The following is a 21,947-nucleotide window of genomic DNA, read 5'->3' as shown; positions in this document are numbered from 1 at the left end:
AATCACTGTGACGAGGTGATAAAATGCTCTGATGGGTCACATCTGAGTCACTATCTGCCACTGGAATATCCTGGAAGGGGAATTGAATGCATCAAAACCTCAGGAGCACATGGACTGAGAGTGGGGACAGTAGTTCTCCCCAAGTTGAGATGATATAATCAACAGAAAGGGGCCTGTGTGCCAGACAGACAGAAAGAAAACAGACATTGCTACCAAACCAACTTGGGTCCACTTGCTCTGATGCAGTAAAGCCAATGTACTGACACTGGGTTGTGGTGAAGGAAAGAGCAACATTAAAAAAAAAAGCTAATGACCTCCTGGGCCTTTCAAAGTCTGAATGAAAGCCTCACAGCATAGTAAACAAAGATGGAGGCCAGTGAGCTGAAACTGCTCCATTAAATTCAGGTATCCTAATGCCTCTGGGTTCCTTCCAGGTCCCAACCAGCTTTTGAGGACAGAAGAAAACATCAACTTATTAAGATGACACCATAAATGTGAGCCCCCAGGCTGGGGAGCAACCTGAGATAAATCAGGCCTCTTCTCCCCAGCTTCATCCCTTCACTCAGCTTCATTCCCAAATGAAAATGGCCTGGAAAAGAACCAGGGAAACCCCCGGGCAGTTTTCAGGAATATTTTCTTCTTTCTGTCATTTTGCTTTAATACAAAGTAATTCTGACTTCCTTTTAAAAGCCTCTTAAATAAGTAGTCTCTTATTCTTGTTTTTCCTGCTAGTGAGAGGGTGTGTGCTGTGTTTAGTCGCTCAGTTGTGTCCAACTCTTTGCGATCCCATGGACTGCAGCCTGCCAGGTTCCTCTGTCCCTGGGCGTTCTCCAGGCAAGAACAGTGGAGTGGGTTGCCATTCCTTTCTCCAGGGGCTCTTCCCAACCCAAGGATCAAACTCAGGTCTCCTGCATTGTAGGCAGATTCTTTACCAACTGAGCCACCAGGGAAGCCTCCAGTGAGAGGGTACATAAGGTTTATTTTATATACTGATAATATGCAAACTAGTTTCTAAGACAATTAGAAACTAAAGCAAGACTGCTTCTGCTGCTGCTGCTGCTAAGTCACGTCAGTCGTGTTCAACTCTGTGTGATCCCATAGACGGCAGCCCAACAGGCTCGTCTGTCCCTGGGATTCTCCAGGGAAGAATACTGGAGTGGGTTGCCATTTCCTTCTCCAATGCATGAAAATGAAAAATGAAAGTGAAGTCGCTCAGTCATGTCTGACTCTTAGCGACCCCATGGACTGCAGCCCACCAGGCTCCTCCGTCCATGGGATTCTCCAGGCAAGAGTACTGGAGTGGGTTGCCGTTGCCTACTCCGAAGACTGCTTCTAGTACACATTTAAATGTTATAATTTTATTTATACCAATTTAGAAATGAACTCAATCTAGTGCCCAAAATTTGATTTCTCAATACCACTTCTACAAAAAACGAAACCAAGAATCCTTGCAGAAATGATTGATTCCAAGGCTGGGGAGGTGAAAACATAAGACGAGTATCTTGCGGTGCCTGAAAATCAGAGAAAGACACAAAAAAGGATGGGAACATGTAAGGGGAAACAGGAGCCAACCTGAAAGACGCCCAATGGCTAAAGCTAGAATAATTTATGCCACAAAATAAATAACAACACACCTCAATATACTTACTCTCCAAGTAAACACCCAACATCACACACTGATGTAACTGATATAATTAAGTAAATAAACAAGTTGGAGAGAAGGCACAACGCTTCCTCACAAAGGATTCCAGTTAATAAATGTAGAAGAAAAACACAAAAAATGAAAAGCTCCTAGGAGAACATCACAATAACAACTACTGTAGGCAATATCCACCAAGAAATGCTAATTAGTAGGAAAAGCATATTTCTATGTAAAGTCTCTAAGTGTCTATCTCAAAATAATTGCTAATTACAAAGGAAAGACAGTAACTTTACAATCATTAATCCTTGGCAGAAATACTGGATCAAGAGTAGTATCACCAGTAAGAAGACATGTGGACGTCAACCTCAATCTAAGCAGGAGAACATCTGACAAAACCAAATCAAGGGTCAGTCTAAAATTACAAATATAAAATACTGCAAAAGTATCAAGATTGTGAAAAACAAGTAAAACTGAGGCGCTGTCACAGACTGAAAGGGAGACATGATAATTAAATGGAATGAGGGATTCTAGACTGGATTCTGAAACAGGAAAAGAACATTAACTAGCCAGTTATGAGCTCTAGTAAATCAGTAGTTTAATTACTAGTTCTGGACCACTGAAAATGTCTCAAGTTTGATGACTGTCCTATGGTTATGCATGACATTGCCTTTAGGTATACCAGGAAAAGATACAAGGGAACTCTACAAAATTCTGACAGTCTCTGTGAGTCTACAATTATTCAAAATAAAAAAGTTTTCAAACTGAAGTTTCAGTTGTTACTGTGTTTATTTCTATCTAGAAATAGTAATGTCTATATACTAAGGATTAACTTGGCAATAAGGGTATCGAATAGGGCTACCCAGGTGGCGCAGGGGTAAAGAATCCACCTGCCAATGCAGTAGATGTGGGTGATCCCTGGGTTGGGGAAGATCCTCTGGAGGAGGAAATGGCAACCTTACTCCAGTATTCTTGCCTGGAAAATTCCACTGACAGAGGAGCCTGGCAGGCTACAGTAGGACATGACTGAGCATGTGGCCACACACACACACCACACAAATATTTACTGAGCACCTACTACCTTCTTAGACACCATGGTCTCTGCAGTGAATAAAGCAGACAAAATGCACTAACTTAAGTAGCTTGTAAGAAGACAGACAATAAGATAAAGACAGTGGCAGGTGCTATGTAGCAAAATAAAACAAGGAAGGAGGCTAACAGGCCTAAAATCAGGCAAGGAAAAGTATAAGCTCAAAAATTCCATCTAGGGAACTCCTTGGTGGTTCAGTGGTTAAGATTCGGCACTTTCACTCCGGAGGGCAGTTTCGATCCCTGGTTGGGGAACTAAGATCCTGATAGCTGCACACAGTTACCAAAAAAAAAAAAAAAAAATTCAACCTAGAGCACATAATGACTCACTTGAGGGACCTTTTTCAGACTGTTTCTAATATTAAAAACACTGAAGACTATAAAGTAATGAGTTGTATTTTATTACCTCTTCTGTATTTTTGCTCTGGAGCATGGCATCACAGAATGCTCACATACTAACATTCCTGGATACCAGGAATCACAGAATTGTGGCACAGTTACCATTTTTCAGTTTTTGTCAGTTTCCTTTCCTTGTAAGTACACAGAGATTTATCTTCAAAACAGTCCCACAGTCTTTTTGGCTTACTTTTTGAACCAAAAGCTGTCTGCCTTTCTTCAGCATTATGAACCACATGTCAAAGCAGTTTTATTTGTCAGTTCCTGAATATGCACACAGATATTTATGTGTGTAACAAAGGGAAATTCCCTGAAATCCTTGAGCAAATTACTTACTTGCAAAATAAGAGACCTAATATTAAGGAGTTTTTAGTTTGGAACCGAGGCAGGCTGGGACTTGGGACCCTTTGTTGCATGCTTGCACCTGAACAAACGTTTCCTCCAGCAACGAAATACAAAGAAACTATAAGGGTCTAAAAATAACTGCACACATTTGCAGTTGGGGCATATTATGAACAATAAGCTGCAAAAAGACCAAAAACCCAACTGTCACTTCTGAGGAGCTGGGAGCAAAAGCAAAGTGTTGCCCAAGCACCCTGCACAAAGCATCACCAAGAAAGTGGGTAGACCACCTAAAACCACCCCTCCAGCCAGATTCCTGGAAGCACTTCTACCCTAATTCTGTGTTAGGAACCCCCCTCACCCCTAGGAAACAAACAAAGGAACCTGTTAACTTGTTTTCACTCCCTCCTGCTGCCGCATAAATTCCAGTAAAGCCTTGAATGAATTTCAACTTTTATTAAGGAGACCAAGAACTCCAGTTCATAACAAAAATCCAAACAATGTGAAAAAGAACAGTGTTCTCTTCCTTGCCACTACTCTTAGTAAGGAGAACATTTTCTTATTTCTTAGGTCTATGTAAGCCAGAAGACAGAGTGGTTTTAGGATAGTGCTGTTACTTGTGTTCAAAAACTGCATTTTATACATACTACTCTCTTTATTTTGAAAACAGAGATAATCACCTTAATGAAGCTTTTGGTATTTTTCTGCACAAATGTCACTTGCTCAATTTACAGCTTCATGCAATATCTACTATAGGAAACTGCAAACAAAATGTTTAATTATAGCTGCAAATATATGACTCAGTGGCGTCCTAATGCTGGCAACAATTTTAACCATTAAATGCATTCCAGAAATTGAAGACATCATTTTCAGAAAGCAATAGTATGAATGTACTTAATACCACTGAATTATACACTTCAAATGGTTAAAATGGCAACATTTACCATGATACATGAAAATTTATTACAACTGTTTTGCTATAACACCAAAAAAATTAAAGCAATAGTAGGTGCCTGTTTTCTAATAAAAAAAATATATATACTCGTATAAGAGTTTGAGAATTCATGCACAAATTTTAAAGAGTCAAAAGACTCATTAATTAACGGATTGTGATTACTCTTCCTTTTCTTACGGTCACCCGACTCGCCTAATTATCTGTGATGAATATGCTTTGTTTGCATAACTGGCAGAGGAGATAAAATTCAGAAACCATTACTTCAAATTCGCGCCCCGGGTGCCCGGAGCAGCGAAGAACCCGGGCTGGTTGATCTCCAAAGCCAGATCCTTGCCAGGGCGCAGCCTTCAGGCCGATCCTCACCCGCCACTCCCCGGGGAACTCCGCACCCGCGCAACAGCCCCCACCGCCTCCACCGTTGCCCCGCTCACCAACTCCAGAGGCCGCAAAACTCTCAGGGCCCTGACTGCCCGACCCACCCCACTCTACACTTTGAGCCCGGCTCGCCGCTGCCCCGTATTGCGCACGCGCATCGCCGCTCCGGGCCTCTCTAGGAAGTTGGGAGGGCCAACTTCTCGGCTTCTCTCGGGCCCCAGTACCCTGCTGGGAGGCCTCTTTAGCCTAGCCCAGAGGCTTGTCCCCACGCCCCCCCACCTAACCCACTGGACGCCTGCCTTCTGTTCCTCCCACAGTGAAACGCCTTCCCACCACAACTAGAGAAAGCCCTTGCGCATCAACGAAGACCCATAACGTCGCCCACTTTTGAGGACTGGGGATACTTATATTCCTTACTGCTAGCAGGACAATAGGGGAGAGCCAAAAAGGATCTGAGCCCTGTTACTCCAAGGAGCTTGTACATTCCCTTCACATATGAGGCCTCTACGATGTCTCCATCTGTTACTGGAGGTTTGCCGGGGTTTAAGCCTAGTCTTTCCTGAGACGATCTAGTAGATCACTCTGTGTGATCTGCTCCAGATCTGTGATCTGCTCCAATAACACCAGTGTTCCATACACTGATGTATCTACAGAGTAAGCATGCAGAACTTCTTTAGTGAGTGGATGTTTCCTAATTCCTCAGAAGAGCCTTTCTGGAGGGCCACGCTGGCTCTCCTGGGAGGTGGAAGGAGTAATGTTTTCTCTATCTTTTCTGTTAGTCTCTGGACCAAGGTTGTCCCCAGGCTGCTCACCTGAAATGTGTTGAGCCTGTTCCCCTGTCGTCCTAATTCCCTGTCATTTCTGGCTTCCTTCTATTATCCGGAAACTGATGGAGTCTGGGAAGAGTATAAGTGAAAGTGAAGTTGCTCAGTCGTGTCCGACTCTTTGTGACCCCACACACTGTAGCCTCCCAGGCTCCTCCATCCATGGAATTTTCCAGGCAAGTATACTGGAGTGGTTTGCCATTTCCTTCTCCAGGGGATCTTCCCGACCCAGGGATTGAACTCGGGTCTCCCACACTGCAGGCAGATGCTTTACCATCTGAGCCACAAGTGATAACAAGAAGAAAAGTCTGATACTTCTCTAAGTACCTTTTAGAGTGACAAAGGGCTTGTTTTTCAGTCATTGTTATTAAATTTACTGATAGGGATACACAATAAAGTTTGGAGAGTAAAGCTATAGTGAAAATCTCTCAATGTGAAATCATCAGTTGTGTAATACCTTATGCTTGCACTTTGCTTCTCGGATTGCGATCAGTTCAGTTCAGTTGCTCTGTCATGTCCAACTCTTTGTGACTCCATGGACTGCAGCATGCTAGGATTCCCTGTCCATCACCAGCTCCCAGAGCTTGCTCAAACTCATGTCCATTGAGTCGGTGATGCCAGGCAACCATTTCATACTCTGTCTTCTCCTCCCTCTCCTGCCTTCAAGCCTTCCCAACATCGGGGTCTTTTCCAATGAGCCAGTTCTTCGCATCAGGTGGCCAAAGTATTTAAGCTTCAGCTCCAGGATCAGTCCTTACAATGAGTATTCAGGGCTGATATGATAAGTGCTACAATTCTTCTTTAGAAGAAACACCACCTCCAAAAACTTTAATATGTCACTGTATCCCTGAGTCCAGAAGACCAGGAGAACCCCTGTCTTCCCAGAACCTACCCTGAGGCCGTTTTGTGACCATCAGTTGCCCTCCTCAGAACAGGGCCTGATACCACTATCAGGAAGAAATCTGAGAGTAATTAAAGAATGAGGAATGAATGAGGGTGAGCGAGAGGATCTTAAAACAGAAAAGAGGAGAAAAGGGGGTCTATGGACCTGAATTCAAAGTCTTCCGTGCCCTTTTCAGCCAGTAAAATGTAACCCAGGTAGCAGGACATTTGCCGAGGCTCAGAATCCTGATCTGCAAACTGATCTTTTCCTACAGAGCAGATATGAATATGTAATTGATGTTCAAATCTCTTTCCCTCCAAATCCCTCAGTATAAATGACAAAACCCAGACTGAGTAGATTCTTTCCCTGCTTAAAAACCTTTCCGGAGCAATCTCGATGAAGGACACATTTCTTAGAGGTTAGCCCAGGTTCTGTGCTGGACAAAGGGGCAAATCTGGTGTGCGTCAGGGTCGCCAGACTCAGAACACGTGAGCCTACTAACGCCTCAGTTGAGACCCCGGCCCCACCCCCGCCCCCGTCGCTGTGGGTGGTTCCTGCACCAAGGTGCAACCAGGTCTCTGGCTGAGGGGGCGCGCGTGCCCAACCTTCTCGGTGGAGACTTCCGGGATCCTGCAGGGGAGGACCGGAAGTGGCGCTTCTCTTGCTTCCGGCTCGGCCATTGTTTTTGCTTCTGCTGGCCACTGCAGTGTCTGGCGCTCGGGGGTCGCCGCCGCGGTGCCCCGGTGAGCGGGCCTGGGATAGGGAGGGAAGTGTTACCAGAGCCAGGGCCGCTGAGCTGGGGCTGCTCGGCCGGAACTGCGGCCGCCCACTTCCCAGGTTGGCGACGGCGGCCCGACCCTCTTCTCCCCCGTGGTCGGCAGCGCGGTCCCGATGACGCTCAGAAGGCGCCAGATGTAGAGCAGCCTCTTTGTCCCAGTGCCCCGACCAGCTGTGCCTGACACAGAGCCCGGCACCTGCGGGCACAGCGATGAGCAGGGCAGACGTGGCCAGGTGAGCGGCGCAGCATAAGCCTGGTTGAACGCGCATGTAGTTAGATGTTTTCCCAGCCTTGCTCCGGGAAACAACAGTTCGAAGCATCAGAAGTGGGTCAGACCTAGTCGGAATTTTAAACGTGAAGTATGACTTTTATGAAGGAGACATAAAAGTCCCGATAAGAGGTTGAAAGAGCTCTAAGGGAAGTAGGAAAGTGGCCTTAACTTTCTTTGTGTGTGGGATCTCAGAGCAGAGTCACAGATTTTTACGTCTGTCTTTTATTTTTAAAGAAGTCGAGGCCTGGAGAGAGTTAGTTTACTCAGGTTACCAAGATGCATGGTGACTTTGGAAGTGTAGCACAGATGCCGTAATTAACACCACGGTGCTGATTTTCAGAATTTTATAATATGTAAACTGATAAAAGTCGCCCCACCCCCAACTTCAGTATCATTCATTCGTTTCCCAGATATGTGCCTCAGTATCCCGAGTACACGCACATGTACAAAGATGACAGGGAACCAGCTCTGCTCTTTGAATCCTCCCAGAAAGTGGAGGAGGCAGCGGTGTAAGTCATAAACACAGTGTAAAAAGTGTTCTAGCAGAGGTGTGAATGAAAAAGGTACTGTGGGTTCACTGAGGCAGTCGTCACAATTAACGCCTGGAGAGATCAGCAAAGCTTGCTAGGGGAGGTGGGATGAGTGGAAAAGGGTCTGATATTTCTGACTCCATTGTGTTCCTTTCCTTTTGTGGCCATCCAGCAGTTTGGGGGGTGTGAGTGGTGAGTTATAGATAAAATAGTTAAATTACAGTGTGTTAGAAATACAGAAAGGGAGGCTCCCAGATCTCCTTCCTGGATGAGGCAATCAGGAATGCCTTTAGGAGAAAATGTCATTTGATATGGATCATGCCAGAGGAATAGGTGTTTGTCAAAAGTATCAGAAGAAGAAAAATCCAAAGAGACAGTATGTGTGGCTTATAGCTGTGTTTCTAGAGCTTTAGTCCCTACCTTTCTTTATGGTTATCTCTATCACAAAAGAGAAGAGTAGAAGTCTTTTGAGCAAGCATTTCCAACATAGGTTTATTTGTAAATCAAAAAAATGTACTGTTCTACAATGCACATTGTAACACAGCTACTAAATAGTTAAATAACAGCTTACTATTTTTTAAATACACCTTTTGGGTTATCCTGCACATCCCATATTTGGAGATCATTGCAGTATTTCAGTTTGGGTACCTGGGGAAAGTGGTAGGGTGGGTGGCCGGAACAGAGGCCTGAGACTAGGTTGTGAATGCTGGGCATAGAATTTTAGGTTTTACCCTGTAGTTCAGTTCAGTTCAGTCACTCAGTCGTGTCCAACTGTTTGCAACCCCATGAACTGCCAGGCCTCCCTGTCCATCACCAACTCCTGGAGTCCACCCAATCCCATGTCCATTGAGTCGGTGATGCCATCCAACCATCTCATCCTCTGTAGTCCCCTTCTCCTCCTGCCCTCAATCTTTCCTGTAGTTAGGTGATGGAAACCACTGAAACTTTAAAAAAGGAAGTCACTTGGAGAGATGCTTAGAGAGTCTGCTTTGGTTATGCTCTTTTTTCCCCCCATGAAGGTTTGCATTAACTAGAGGGTCTGTCACCAGCCTAAGGCTGAACGCTCTGAGGAATCTGATTTCTTTCTTGATGTTTCTGTAGGTGACATGCCCATCACCCTATATCCTCAAATCTGACAATAGCTTCTGAGACCTGAATTACAGACCATCATTTTAATTGGACATAAACCGCAACTGCAACAAGCTTCTCTTTGGTGTCACAATGGCTACCCAAGGCAGGGGAACTTCAGGCCTCTTCCCCAGGGGTGCTGTTCTCCAGAGACAGGAGGGCTGCCTGACCATGAAACAGGAGCCAGGGAGCCAGACCTGGGGGCACGGCTGCAGTCTCCAAAAGAATCACCTTCCCGTCTGTGAAATTTTCCGACTCCACTTTAGGCAGTTATGTTATCACGAGATGTCTGGGCCACAGGAGGCACTGAGCCGGCTCCGGGAGCTATGCCGCTGGTGGTTGATGCCAGAGGTGCACACCAAGGAGCAGATCCTGGAGCTGCTGGTGCTGGAGCAATTCCTGAGCATCCTGCCTGGGGAACTCCAGACCTGGGTGCAGATGCATCACCCTGAGAGTGGTGAGGAGGCTGTGGCTGTGGTGGAGGACTTCCAGAGACACGTCAGTGGACCAGGAGAGGTGAGCAACTGAATCTAGGTTGGCATCTGGAACTGTTCTCTACTGCTTGGGGTAGCCTAGGAATAGGCGTTCTCTATTCCATAGTCTCTAAACTGGTTTCCCTTTAGGATTCCTGAGCCAGTGCCCCCCGCCCTTTTTTTTACAAAGAGTCTTTGTGCTCCCAGCCTTAAAATGCAGGGCCCAGCCAAGTTCTGTGAATTGCTTTGCGAAATACTCTGTTGTAAACCTAGCTTAAGCCTGGAGTGCTGCACAGTGCTCCTGACACACAGGATCTGCACACTGGTTAGAATAGGGAAGCATGTCAGGGAGAAGTAGCCCTGAAGATGTGCTGATAACATGATCCCTCATTTGAGAAGTTTCTCATTACTTCCTTGGACTTCTCAGAGTTAACGGGCTCTTTTCCTGCCTGTCAGGTTCTTTATGAGATGTGACAGGTCTGGGCTTCAGCATCATTTTTTTTTCCTTTGTAGCTTTCCAAATCCAACTGGCATCTTTCTGCTTCTTTAATTCTAATTTTGATTTTCCCTATTTCCTAGAATTCTTTCAAGTTTTAAGTCAAGGTAATGCAAATGAAGGGAAAACTTGGAGAAGTCACCAGTATCATAACAGTGTGAGCGCTGACTCCTAGGATCATAGAGCTAACTAGCTCAGTGACCATGTGTATCAGTCAGAATTCAGCCAGAAGAACGAAACCAGTAGGAAATTATATATTGGGTTGGCCAAAAAAGTTTGCTTGGGTTTTACCATAAGATGTTATGGAAAAACCCAGATGAACTTTTTAGTCAACCCAGTGCATATGTCTGTTGCTAGAAAGTGACGTATGTCACTATGGGACCTTGTGAGTCTAGTCAGGAATTTTCAAGGCAGGTTGTCAGAAAGTTAGGCTAGAACTGTCACTCACAGGCTGAAGCAGCTGTCCACAGAAAGAATTCCTTCTTCATGGAACCTTCATTTCTGATTTTAAGACCTTGCTACTGTTTAAATCAAGCCCATCCAGACTATCTAAGATAACCTCCTTTACTTAAACTGATTATGAGTTCATCACTTATATAAAGTATCATCACAGTAACACCTAGATTAGAGCTAAACAGACATCAAAAGACAATCACACTGTGGATAATCAGTTCTTCCTGATGAGTCTTCAGTTGCTTCTCTTGTAATTGAGCAGGATGGATTAGGGTCCCCTCTACATTTCCTCCTTTGTGCTTTATCAGGGAAAAGCAGTATGTGAAATTTCCCAGGTATCCAGTACAGCATTCTATTCAGTGCTTTTTCAAAGACAATTATATGTCTGGGCCTAGAAAATCAATTCCAGTTGATTAGAGTCCTAGGGTTAGACCTTTTTCCAAAAGTCTGAATGCTTTGACAGTATCAAATCCATTGTTCAATCATTATTTCCTTGGGTATACAAGTAAGTGAAAATCGCTCGGTTGTGTTCATCTCTATGCATCCCCATGGACTGTAGCCCACCAGACTTCTCTGTCCTTGGAATTATCCAGGCAAGAATACTAAAGTGGGTTTCCATTCTCTTCTCCAGGGGATCTTCCCGACCCAGGGATCGAACTCAGGTCTCCTGCATTGCAGGTGGATTCTTTACTGTCTGAGCCACCAGGGAAGCCCATAAACAAGTAAACACAAGAATAAGTTAATTATCAGCAGAGTCTAGAGGGCACCTTGGCCCAACCATAGTCAAGGACAAGTGGTTGTGGAAATGTTTAGAGTGCCATTTAGTGAGGAATGTAGAAAGAAGATTTCCCTATCTTCTGCCTTTTGCTTAAGCATAAGAGAATGTCCCCTCCATTAAAACTGTCACATGGGACTTCCCTGGTCATCTAGAGGTTTAGATGCCATGCTTCCAATGCAGGGGGCCCAGGTTCAGGTTCCCTGAACAGGGAAATAGATCCCACATGCCATAACTAAGAATTTACATGTCACGACTAAAAGATGCCTCATGCAGCCAGATAAATAATAATTTTTTAATTAAAAAAAATACTGTCTTTTATCCAGGGAACCTCAGAAAAAAGATGACTGAGTCACAAACCCAAGAGAATGACTAACAGTTGACAGGGCCACTGAACACTCATGGGGCTCTAACCTAGAAGTGAGATCTTTGGACTCCATTTCTTACTCTGCCGCTGTTATCAGTTTAAGTTTTTCTACATGAAAACATGAGAACAGGGCTATCTCACTTAGCCTGAACTCAGAAAGTGTTTTTTTGACTAAATGGAAAAAAAAAAAACAGAGGCTTTTTCATGAAAGTTTGCCAGGAGGAGATGACAGGATGTCATTTTGATTAGCAGGGGTGAGTGAGCATCTGCATGTGTGTACACGGGCCAGAGAGGGTTGTAGGGACATCCCTGCTGGATTGCAGAATCACGCAGTTTACAAAATGCTTTATATCTGTTTTAATTTGTGTTCCTAGCAAGCTTCCAAATAGTAGCACAAATAGTGATCATCTCCATTTGACAAGCGATGCAAGTACAGGGAGGTTAATTGGCTTATCTAAGATGACAGAGCTAGTGTGTGTAAGATGACAGAGATAGTGTGTGTGTTTGTGTTAATTGCTCAGTTGTGTCTGACTCTTTAAACATTCCCTTTGTCCATGTGTTTGGGACCAGGATTTTCCAGTTCCTATATTCTAAGCCACTGCCTTTCCCCTAATGTGTTGCTGTGGAATGCTATTGGGATGAAAATTGGAATGGGGTTTTCATGGCCTGCGAAAAAAGGACCCCTATGAGTCCTAGGGAATGAATAGGAACTTTATCAGGATTTAATTATCAGTGAGTTACAAGGTTGTGTTATCACAGTGCAGTTAAGTTCCGTTTTCTGCCAGTACCCACAGCTGCTGTGTTTAAGAGTGCTAAGTCCCATTGATAAGAACCATCCAGTGGAGAGATGGGGAACCACAGGCCGCAAGGAGCCTCTTGGACCTACCATTTCATTGGAGAGATACACACTGAAGGAGAGAGCCCCCTCACTTCTCAGCAGATGTAACCCAAGAGGGCAAATCCAGTGTACTTTGTTGAAGAAGTTATTCTCAGCTTATGCTGTACTATGTACCTGCCAGAATGAGTGAGCTTATAAATATGATTTAAGATAACCAACAAGGACCTACTATATAGCACAAGGAACTCTACTCAATATTCTGTAATAACCTAAATGAGAAAAGAATTTGAGAATGAATGTGTGTAATATGTATAACTGAATTACTTTGCTGTACATCTGAAACTAACATGGCATTGCAAATCAACTATATTTCAGGTTTTTAAAATGTGATTTATTTAGATATTTTAGGTTTTCTGCTCCAAATGCTGGTAAAAGTAGTAACCATGAGATTATGAGGAACTGGTTTGATGACAACAAGCAAGGATTAGAAATAAAAGGTCTGTACTGAGATAGTCTCAAGGTCTCTAAAGACTGGTGTTAACTGATCCTATTTGACTTTTTTTTTAAATTTTTTTTTTTCCTGTTTGACTTCTTACATAAATTTTTGGAGAGAGGTAGTACATACTGAAAACCAAGTTTGTTTTTTTTTTTTTTTTTATTTTGGCTGCGCTGGATCTTTGTTGCTGCTTGCAGGCTTTCTCTAGTTGCGGTGAGCAGAGGCCACCCTCTACTTGCAGTGCATGGGTTTTTCATTGCGGTGACTTGTTTTGTTGCAGAGCATGAGCTCTAGGCATGCAGGCTCAATAGTTGTGGCACACGGGCTTACTTACTCCAAGGCATGTGGAATCTTCTCAGAGCAGGGATCAAACCCATGTCCCCTGCATTGCAAGGCAGATTCTTGACCATCACAGAAGTTCCTAAAAACCAAGTTTACAGGTCAGTCAGTCAGTTCAGTCGCTCAGTTGTGTCCGACTCTTTGCAACCCCATGGACTGCAGCACACCAGGCTTCCCTGTCCATCACCAACTCCCAGAGCTTGCTCAAACTCATGTCCATTGAGTCAGTGATGCCATCCAACCATCTCATCTCATCCTCTGTTGTCCCCTTCTCCCGCCTTCCTTCTTTCCCAGGATCAGGGTTTTTTCTAGTGAGTCAGTTCTTCAAATCAGGTGGCCAAAGTATTGGAGTTTCAGCTTCAACATCAGTCCTTCCAGTGAATATTCAGGACTGATTTCCTTTAGGATGGACTGGTTGGATCTCCTTGCAGTCCAAGGGACTCTCAAGAGTCTTCTCCATCACCACAGTTCAAAAGCATGAATTCTTTGGCGCTTAGCTTTCTCTATAGTTCAGCTCTCACATCCATACTTGACTACTGGAAAAACCAAAGCTTTGACTAGACAGACCTTTGTTGTCAAAGTAATGCCTCTGCTTTTTATTTATTTTTATTTTATTTTGCCTCTGCTTTTTAATATGCTGCCTAGGTTGATCATAACTTTCCTTCCAAGGTGCAAGCGTCTTTTAATTTCATGGCTGCAGTCACCATCTGCAGTGATTTTGGAGCCCAAAAAAATAAAGTCAGCCACTGTTTCCACTGTTTGCCCATCTATTTGCCATGAAGTGATGGACCGGATACCATGATTGTAGTTTCCTGAATGTTGAGTTTTCCCTAGACAGCATATTAAAAAGCAGAGACATTGCTTTGCCAGCTAAGGTCTGTCTAGTCAAAGCTATGGTTTTTCCAGTAGTCATGTATGGATGTGAGAGTTGCACTATAAAGAAAGCTGAGTGCTGAAGAATTGATGCTTTTGAATTGTGGGGTTGAAGAAGACTCTTGAGAGTCCCATGGATAGCAAGGAGATCCAATCAGTCCATCCTGAAGGAAATCAGTCCTGAATATTCACTGGAAGGACTGATGCTGAAGCTGAAGTTCCCAATACTTTGGCCACCTTATGCGAAAAACTGACTCACTAGAAAAGACCCTGATGCTGGGAAAGATTGAAGGTGGGAGGAGAAGGGGACGACGGCAAAATATCGAGAGGAAGGCATTCAGCATAATGTCACCATTGGGCTAAGCTTTGTTCTAGGAATGCCTAATCAAGACAGAGTTCTCTCCCCCAGAAAGCTTATATTTCACTGGCAGAGAAATAGACAATAAAGTAATAAATAAGGCAATTAAAAATTAATATGTACCATAGAAAATATTATCAGGTTATTTGAGAGAAAGAATGACTGTCCTTGCTTTATCAGCATGGTCTGGCATGGTCTCTCTGAAGACGAGATACTTTTGCTGAGAGAAGTTGGAAAAGCTAAGATTTGTCAGCTGCTGTATTGGGATACTGCTCCAGGTGTCAGCCTTGGTAGCATAATTCGTGCACATACAGGTACACACACCTATCAGTTTTTACTTCCTTGGTACTTCTGATTGATCTGTTCTGCAGGTTAAGGCCCTTGGGAGCATACAGGGTTACTGTCCTGACTCCTTTTTCTAGGTGGTTCTTCATGAGCACATGTGTGTCTGAAGCACTGGCCCAGAGTGGAAATAGTTCTATAATCTGATCCTGAGGTTCCTGCCAAGAGGGGCAACAGAGGGATGGCAAGTAGGACTGCAAGCTGTAGATCCTACTTGGACAGTATTCTCCCACTTGGCTAACCTGGTAGGGCTAGAAGGACCCTCTGGCTCTTCTTTTCCTGACTTCCTCTCTTGGGGGTGCTTTCTAGAGGTCTTAGATTCTGTACCTTCATGAATGCTGTTTTGGACCCAATTTTATTTCCTTGTCTCTAGGTTTCAGCTCCAGGGCGGGAACAGGAGATGCATTCTGAAGAGAAGACAGCCTTGGGTGCAACACAGGAATCTCCTACCTCACCCCACAGTGAAGGTTCAGCCCCTGGAGCCCACCTGGAGCCTTCTCGTGATCCTGGGGCACACCACCACCTCTCCAGTGGGCACTCTGGTACTCACCTCCCTGGCTCTGGCCTTCAGTCATTCTTCCTTTCTCTCCTTTGGAGTCTTCCTTTCCTTCATCTCCCATCTCCCACCCCATTGGCCCCTTATCACCCTGCCCTGTGTCTTTCTTCCCTGGTGACTTCATTCGTTTTGCTTATTCTCCAATCATTTATGTATTTAGTGCATTTTTATCAAGCACCTCTAATGCAAAGACACTGTTGAGGACCAGAGAGATGTACTACACCATCGATACTTATAAAGAGCTTGTTGTCTAGTTGCCAGAGGGTCAGTCCTAAGTGCGAGAAGGGGCAACCTCATAAGATATATCTGAGTGATATCAGTCCCTAGGCATTTGAGGCCATCACAGACGAGCCATGTAGGCATTGTAAACAGTGAGCAAAATCATTGTGGGTTGGAGTGGCTGGAGGATGTTTCATGGCAGAGGGATTGAACAGTGAAAAGTGGGGAAGGGATTAGAAGGGGGGAGAGAGGTGGTCAGTGCCAGAGCAGAGTGTAAAGCAAAGGCTCGCTAAGTTGGGAGTTCCTTGGACCACATTGAGGTATGGTCAGGAGGGATTTATCTGGGATCCTGGGTTCTGCTTGTGTAGGGCCTTTGGGTGGAGCCTGGGAAGATTTGTAGGGTAGGTGAAGTGTTAGAAAACAATATTCCAGAAGGATTATGTGGCACATGAGCACTGTGAGTGAGGAGCCCAGTGGCTGGGAGCCTTAGGAGGAGGCTAGTGTCACAGAACAGAAGTAATTGCCTGAGCGGGTTTGGGTGGAATGAAAAGTGATAGATGTGACACACATTTGAAGGAAAAATCCATGAGACAATGGAAAGGAGGAGGGGGGATTAGTGGGTTTTAGATGATGTTTGGAATCACTGAGCAAAATTCATGGAAGCATGAATTTTAAACAGTGAACTTAAGGTCTTCTGGGACACCCAAATGAAATGTCCAGATAGGCAGCTGGAGACTTGTGGTAGGGGTCTCAGAGAACGGAGAACTTCAGAGCAGCATTAGAAAATGGGAGCCATAAGATCTCTGACAGAGGGAAGAGAGGCACTCTGAGGCCTAAGTGCCTGCAGCATCCTTGAGGAATGGGCAAATGAAGAAAGAGGCCCCACAGTGTAAGGAGCAGAGAGGTAGGGGGAGGACAAGCAGGCTGCTGCTGGGAAAGCCATGCAGGAGAGAAGGTGGTCAGAAGTGTAGTTTCCTGCCTAGCATGGCAGAGAGAGGGCTGGAAGGAGCTGGCAGCTCTGTTTGACCAGGGACCTTCTGCATCTCCAGGGAAAGTTCACAGCTTACATGGATAACACCTTTATGGAGTAGGTGTGAGGGCAGTGTATGTGGAGCTGCCTGGATTCTCTTGAATCCATTTATTGGGATACAGACCTCCTCACTGGAAACAAGAGCAGGGCTGGTCCCACTCAGAGATTTCTTTCCTCCCTCAGCTCAGGGTGCTTCCCTGGTGCCTGCCTTTCCCCAGGTGGGGAACTTAGGAGACCAAGCAGCGGCAACTGTGCTTCGGATGGTCAGGCCCCAGGTGAGCTTCCTGAGTTCCACGTCTGTGACCCAGGAGTAGCAAGGCCTCATCTCCGGGGCTCTGGCCCATTCTGAGCCTGCTCCTGTGGCTTCTCCACCTAACTGCTTCCCCTGGAGCTGGTCCTGTCCACTGAGTTCATGGACTGTATCTTACCTTGAACTTGTCCTTTTATTAATGTGTCCTCCTAGCTTCCCTCTGTCTCCCCACCCCTTTGGCCACCAGATACCCAATCCTGTGCTCTTGGTAACCCTGATGACTTGGCCCATTAGGCTGGGAATGTCCCTGAGCAGTAAAAGCTTGTCATTCCGGGAGGCTGCAGAGTTGGAGTTCCTGTCTGTGAACTATACTCAGAAGTGGAAAGGTGCAGCACTCAGCCAGCGAGCCCTGTACCAGAACATCATGCTGGAAAACTGCCACAGCTTGGGCCCATTGGGTAATGACTCTGCTCCCCAGTAATTTAGAGTCGGCCCTCTTTGCTATGTTCTTATTCTTTTAAATTACAAAAATATAAAGAGACAAAGTGTGGAGAATAATAAAATGAATTTCTCTACATCAACACCCACTATAATTATTATTAACATTTTCTTCACTTATTAATTAAGCTGGGCTGGTTTAATTAGAATTTGTATTTGGACGGATTAGAGAGCCACTCAATTACTGTCAGTCATGAGCTAAGTTACTTACAATAAGGCTGAAGGAATGGAAACCCTGAGCAGACCGACCAACTAGACCAGACTTTGGGAAAGAAAGCCTTGTGGGAGCCGAGGAGCCTCGCAGCAGAAGTGAAAGGGTTTTCATGCCATTATCTTCAGATAGCAGCACCCCATGTATCTGATGCCAGTTGTCACTGATACCCGTTCTCTTCACTCTGAATGTTTTTTGTTTCTCTGAGCTCCTTAATTAGCCTTTCTGTTTCCTCATATGTTCTGGTTACTGTGGCTCCTGATGGATTTTTTTCTCCATAGATCATTTCAACTTGAGCTCCTACTTCTAATTTCCTTTGTTTCCTACTTTCAGTTCATAATTAAATATCATCTTTGTTTGAGCAGAACTTTGTTCCAGACTACCTGGAGCTGGTGACTACTCTGCAGATAAGCTATACTTGGGTCTGGTGTTTGGTTGTGGTCCAGTCACCTGTTGTCCGTCCTGGGATGAGCTGAGTTGCTTGGCACAAAACATGTTTGCCTCGGGTTCCCCTTCAGAAATAATTGGGCACAGCTGCTTCCAGGAAGTACCTGTTGTCAGGGGAGGTTCTAGGGTTGACAGGTCTGAAACAGTAGCCTACTCTGAAGAGAGTGGACTTAGAAGTCAGGGATTCAGACATCTGTAACTTGTACACACTAAAGAACTTGAAGATTTATAGCCCTGATGTCAATGTGAGTGAAAGGAACCAACATTTTTTGTATTAAACTATTAACCATGATTGCTCTGCCTTCTTCCAGCTATTATATTAAAAAATCCTAAAATTTAAAAGCAAATATTTATTGCTTATTTTCCCATGATCCCTGATTATCAAGATACCAAAGACATGTTTGATTTATATTTCAAGTTATTGATGCCATTCTTAATTTTATGTGTAGTACTGCACCTACCAGTCCAGTGTTCCAGGGACTAGGAGGTCCCCAGTTTTAGAGCTCTGCTCTCCCCTTAACACTTTTCCTCAGTGTTTCTCTACTTGTGGCTTCTCCACACCTTGTCCCTGTCCTGTTACTCCAGAATCAGTCCTTTTTTGTACACTTTTTCCTGATCATACCCTTGTAATATACATTTCCCTTCAACTCTCATGTTTGCCCACATCATTTCTCATATTTGGTTTGATGTATTTGCCACCACTCTCCTCAACATCTTTACTGTGAACTGTGGGGCCATATAGTGTCATGGTTGGAGTGGACCCGATAATTCATCATTTTACTAAGGAGAAACCACATCTGAGTGACTTCTGGGAGATCACACTGTGCTTTACAGTCTGATTTCTTGCCTTTCAATTGGCTACCCCCCTGGCTGTGCTGGCTCCACATGCCTCTGTTCCGATAGCTCTGCTTCCTCCCTCCTCTATGGTCCAACTTCCCCTCTTTGTTTTTCTGTCCTTGAAGAAAAATTTGAGCCATTTCCTGTTTTTCTCCTGTTCTCAATGTGTCTCCTCATTCCTTACCCTCAATGTGAATTTTTTGTTAGCTACGTAGGCTCCTGATAGTTCCGTTTCCCCAATAGGACAAGAAGTGAATGACAGTTGTTTTCTTCTGACTTGGCAGCAAATGAGAACAGGATGGTGCATTCACAGTTGCCTCCAAAGCAGGACATTTCTGAAGAACTGAAGTCATCTGACAGGACCTTAGGGGTGTTCTATGGAGTGATTCCTACAGGACAAGAAGCTGGGACTGCCAATAAAGAGGCTTTAGAGAATCTAGAAGTTCAACCCTCAGATGAAGGAACCAGACTGGAAAGTGATTTCTTAAAGATAACACAGGAGGATAAAAAGAAATCCACAGAGGATCAATATGATGAGTATAAGGAACTTGGGGGACATCCAGATCTGTCCTCTAGTCTCTCAGAATATCAGGGAGTTCTGAAGGGACAGAAATTGTATCACTGTGATGAATGTGGTAAAGCTTTTAATCGGAGTTCACACCTCATTGGGCATCAGAGAATCCACACTGGAGAGAAACCGTATGAGTGTTCTGAGTGTGGCAAGACCTTCAGGCAGACCTCTCAGCTCATTGTCCACCTCAGAATCCATACAGGGGAAAAACCTTATGAATGCAGTGATTGTGGAAAGACCTATCGCCACAGCTCCCATCTCATTCAACACCAGAGACTCCATTATGGGGAGAAACCATATAAATGTAATGAATGTGCAAAGGCTTTCACCCAGAGTTCCCAACTCATTGACCACCAGAGAACTCATAGTGGGGAGAAGCCATATGAATGCAACGAGTGTGGGGAGACCTTCATTCGGAATAAAAGCCTTATCCGCCATCAGGTACTTCATACTGGTAAGAAACCTTACAAGTGTGATGAATGTGGGAAAGCTTTCTGTTCTAACAGAAATCTTATTGACCATCAGAGAATCCACACTGGGGAGAAGCCTTATGAGTGTAGTGAATGTGGCAAGGCCTTCAGTCGGAGTAAATGTCTTACTCGACATCAGAGTCTCCACACTGGGGAAAAACCATACAAATGCAGTGAGTGTGGGAAAGCCTTCAATCAGAACTCTCAACTTGTTGACCATGAGCGAATTCATACTGGAGAAAAACCTTTTGAATGTAATGAGTGTGGTAAAGCATTCAGTCTGAGTAAATGTCTCATTCGACATCAGCGACTTCACACCGGTGAAAAGCCATATAAATGCAAAGAGTGTGGAAAATCCTTTAATCAAAATTCACACCTTATTATTCATCAGAGAATACACACTGGTGAAAAACCTTATGAATGTAATGAATGTGGAAAGGTCTTCAGTTATAGCTCTAGTCTTATGGTACATCAGAGAACCCATACTGGGGAAAAACCCTATAAATGCAAAGATTGTGAGAAAGCTTTTAGTGACAGTTCACAGCTCATTGTACACCAGAGAGTTCATACTGGAGAGAAACCCTATGAATGTATTGAGTGTGGGAAAGCCTTCAGTCAGCGTTCTACTTTCAATCACCACCAGCGAACTCACACTGGAGAGAAGCACTCAGGTCTGGCTCGATCTGTTTCTTAAGACATAACTCTCTAAGACAGCAAGGAACTTTGGTTAAGGTTTCTATATAATGAGTATGTTCACTCTGTTCTCTGCTTTCAACCACTAATCAAAGTGGACCATCCCTAAGGTTGTCTGCCAATCATGGAGGTAGGAGAGGGAATAATGGTGCAGTCCTTCCCAACTACTGTTTAAACATCTATCTCATTTCGTAGTTACTCATCCCCAAATCAGAATGTTTGTTTCTCTAGGACCGAGATATTTCCTTTTTCTGTTTCATCTCCTCCCTTTTACCATTTACATAAAGTCATTCTCCAAGATACTGATTCACTCTTTCTCGTAGCTATGGCCCTCTTTATGTACTATTTTTTTTACCTCTTTATCTACTTTTTAAACTCCTACTCTAATATGGTCCCTCACCAGTTATGTTCCCCGTCTAGAAAGTCTTTTTTTCATTTCCTTTGCTAATCTGTGTCCCTCAGAACCTGCCAGATCCAACTCATCTTGAAAGACTCTCTTCAAATACTTCTCCATTCATGTTAAACTTCTACTCATTGGACTTCAGTACTTTGAGTTAGCTGGTGGTGTATGTACAACTGTTGTTAAATGACCTTGTAAATTATTCTCAACCTACTGTATATGTGTGTATGTTGATGCCAACATATTATAGACTCTTTGAGGTTGGATATAATATTTAAGTACATAGATAATGATTTTCTTATGGTAGTAATTTAATAAATACCTTTTAAAAACTCAGCTTTCTAACTGAACCATTCTTAAATTGGGCACAATCTTCTCTCCCTCTGGCCTCCCACCAGACTAGAAACTTCTAAATATAGATCGTATATCTTCATAGAATATCATGTAAAAAGCCCTCATCGATTTCTGCATATACCTCTGGAAGTCTCATTACTGCTACTTTGTTGTTGGTTTCTGATAAATTTTCTATTGGGTTTAGGAAGTTTCCTTCTATTCTTATTTTTAGAAGCAGTGATATAATGTAGTAGTTAAGTGCATAGATTTCTTTTGGGCCACAGCACAAGATGTAGAACCTTAGTTCTGCAGCCAGAGATTGAGTGTGTGTCCCCTGCATTTGAAGCACTGAGTCTTAACCAGTGGACCACCAGGTAAGTCCCATGAGCATAGATTTTTGTGCCTGGTATTC

At 44.1% G+C, this 21,947-nt stretch overlaps 1 protein-coding gene across 4 annotated transcripts; it reads left to right on the top strand.

Moving 5' to 3' along the window:
- The first annotated feature begins 7,157 nt into the window (after positions 1–7,157).
- Positions 7,158–21,538, top strand: ZKSCAN7 (zinc finger with KRAB and SCAN domains 7). Of its 4 annotated transcripts, XM_043441801.1 has the most exons (6): positions 7,158–7,514; positions 9,184–9,726; positions 15,394–15,562; positions 17,009–17,124; positions 17,422–17,533; positions 19,353–21,538. In XM_043441801.1, the coding sequence occupies exons 2-6, from the start codon at positions 9,304–9,306 to the stop codon at positions 20,801–20,803; spliced, it is 2,271 nt and encodes a 756-aa protein (XP_043297736.1). In that variant the 5' UTR covers positions 7,158–7,514; positions 9,184–9,303; the 3' UTR covers positions 20,804–21,538. The 4 variants fall into 4 exon arrangements, with proteins under 4 accessions (XP_043297736.1, XP_043297733.1, XP_043297734.1 ...); XM_043441798.1 differs by lacking the exons at positions 17,009–17,124; positions 17,422–17,533 and having other exon boundaries at positions 7,159–7,514; XM_043441799.1 differs by lacking the exons at positions 17,009–17,124; positions 17,422–17,533 and having other exon boundaries at positions 7,168–7,246.
- Positions 21,539–21,947: the final 409 nt, after the last annotated feature.

The sequence above is a fragment of the Cervus canadensis genome, chromosome 22 (genome assembly GCF_019320065.1).
Source record: "Cervus canadensis isolate Bull #8, Minnesota chromosome 22, ASM1932006v1, whole genome shotgun sequence".
In the NCBI taxonomy this organism is placed as follows: Eukaryota; Metazoa; Chordata; class Mammalia; order Artiodactyla; family Cervidae; genus Cervus; species Cervus canadensis.
This window is presented reverse-complemented; position numbering and strand designations above follow the sequence as displayed.

Bases quoted from the DNA above. Each gene is read 5' to 3' on its own strand.
- ZKSCAN7 (XM_043441801.1), top strand. From the start codon at position 9,304: ATGGCTACCCAAGGCAGGGGAACTTCAGGCCTCTTCCCCAGGGGTGCT. The intron at 15,563-17,008 runs GTACTCACCTCC...TTCCTCCCTCAG, and splicing joins CCTCTCCAGTGGGCACTCTG to CTCAGGGTGCTTCCCTGGTG. The intron at 17,534-19,352 runs GTAATGACTCTG...CTGACTTGGCAG, and splicing joins CCACAGCTTGGGCCCATTGG to CAAATGAGAACAGGATGGTG.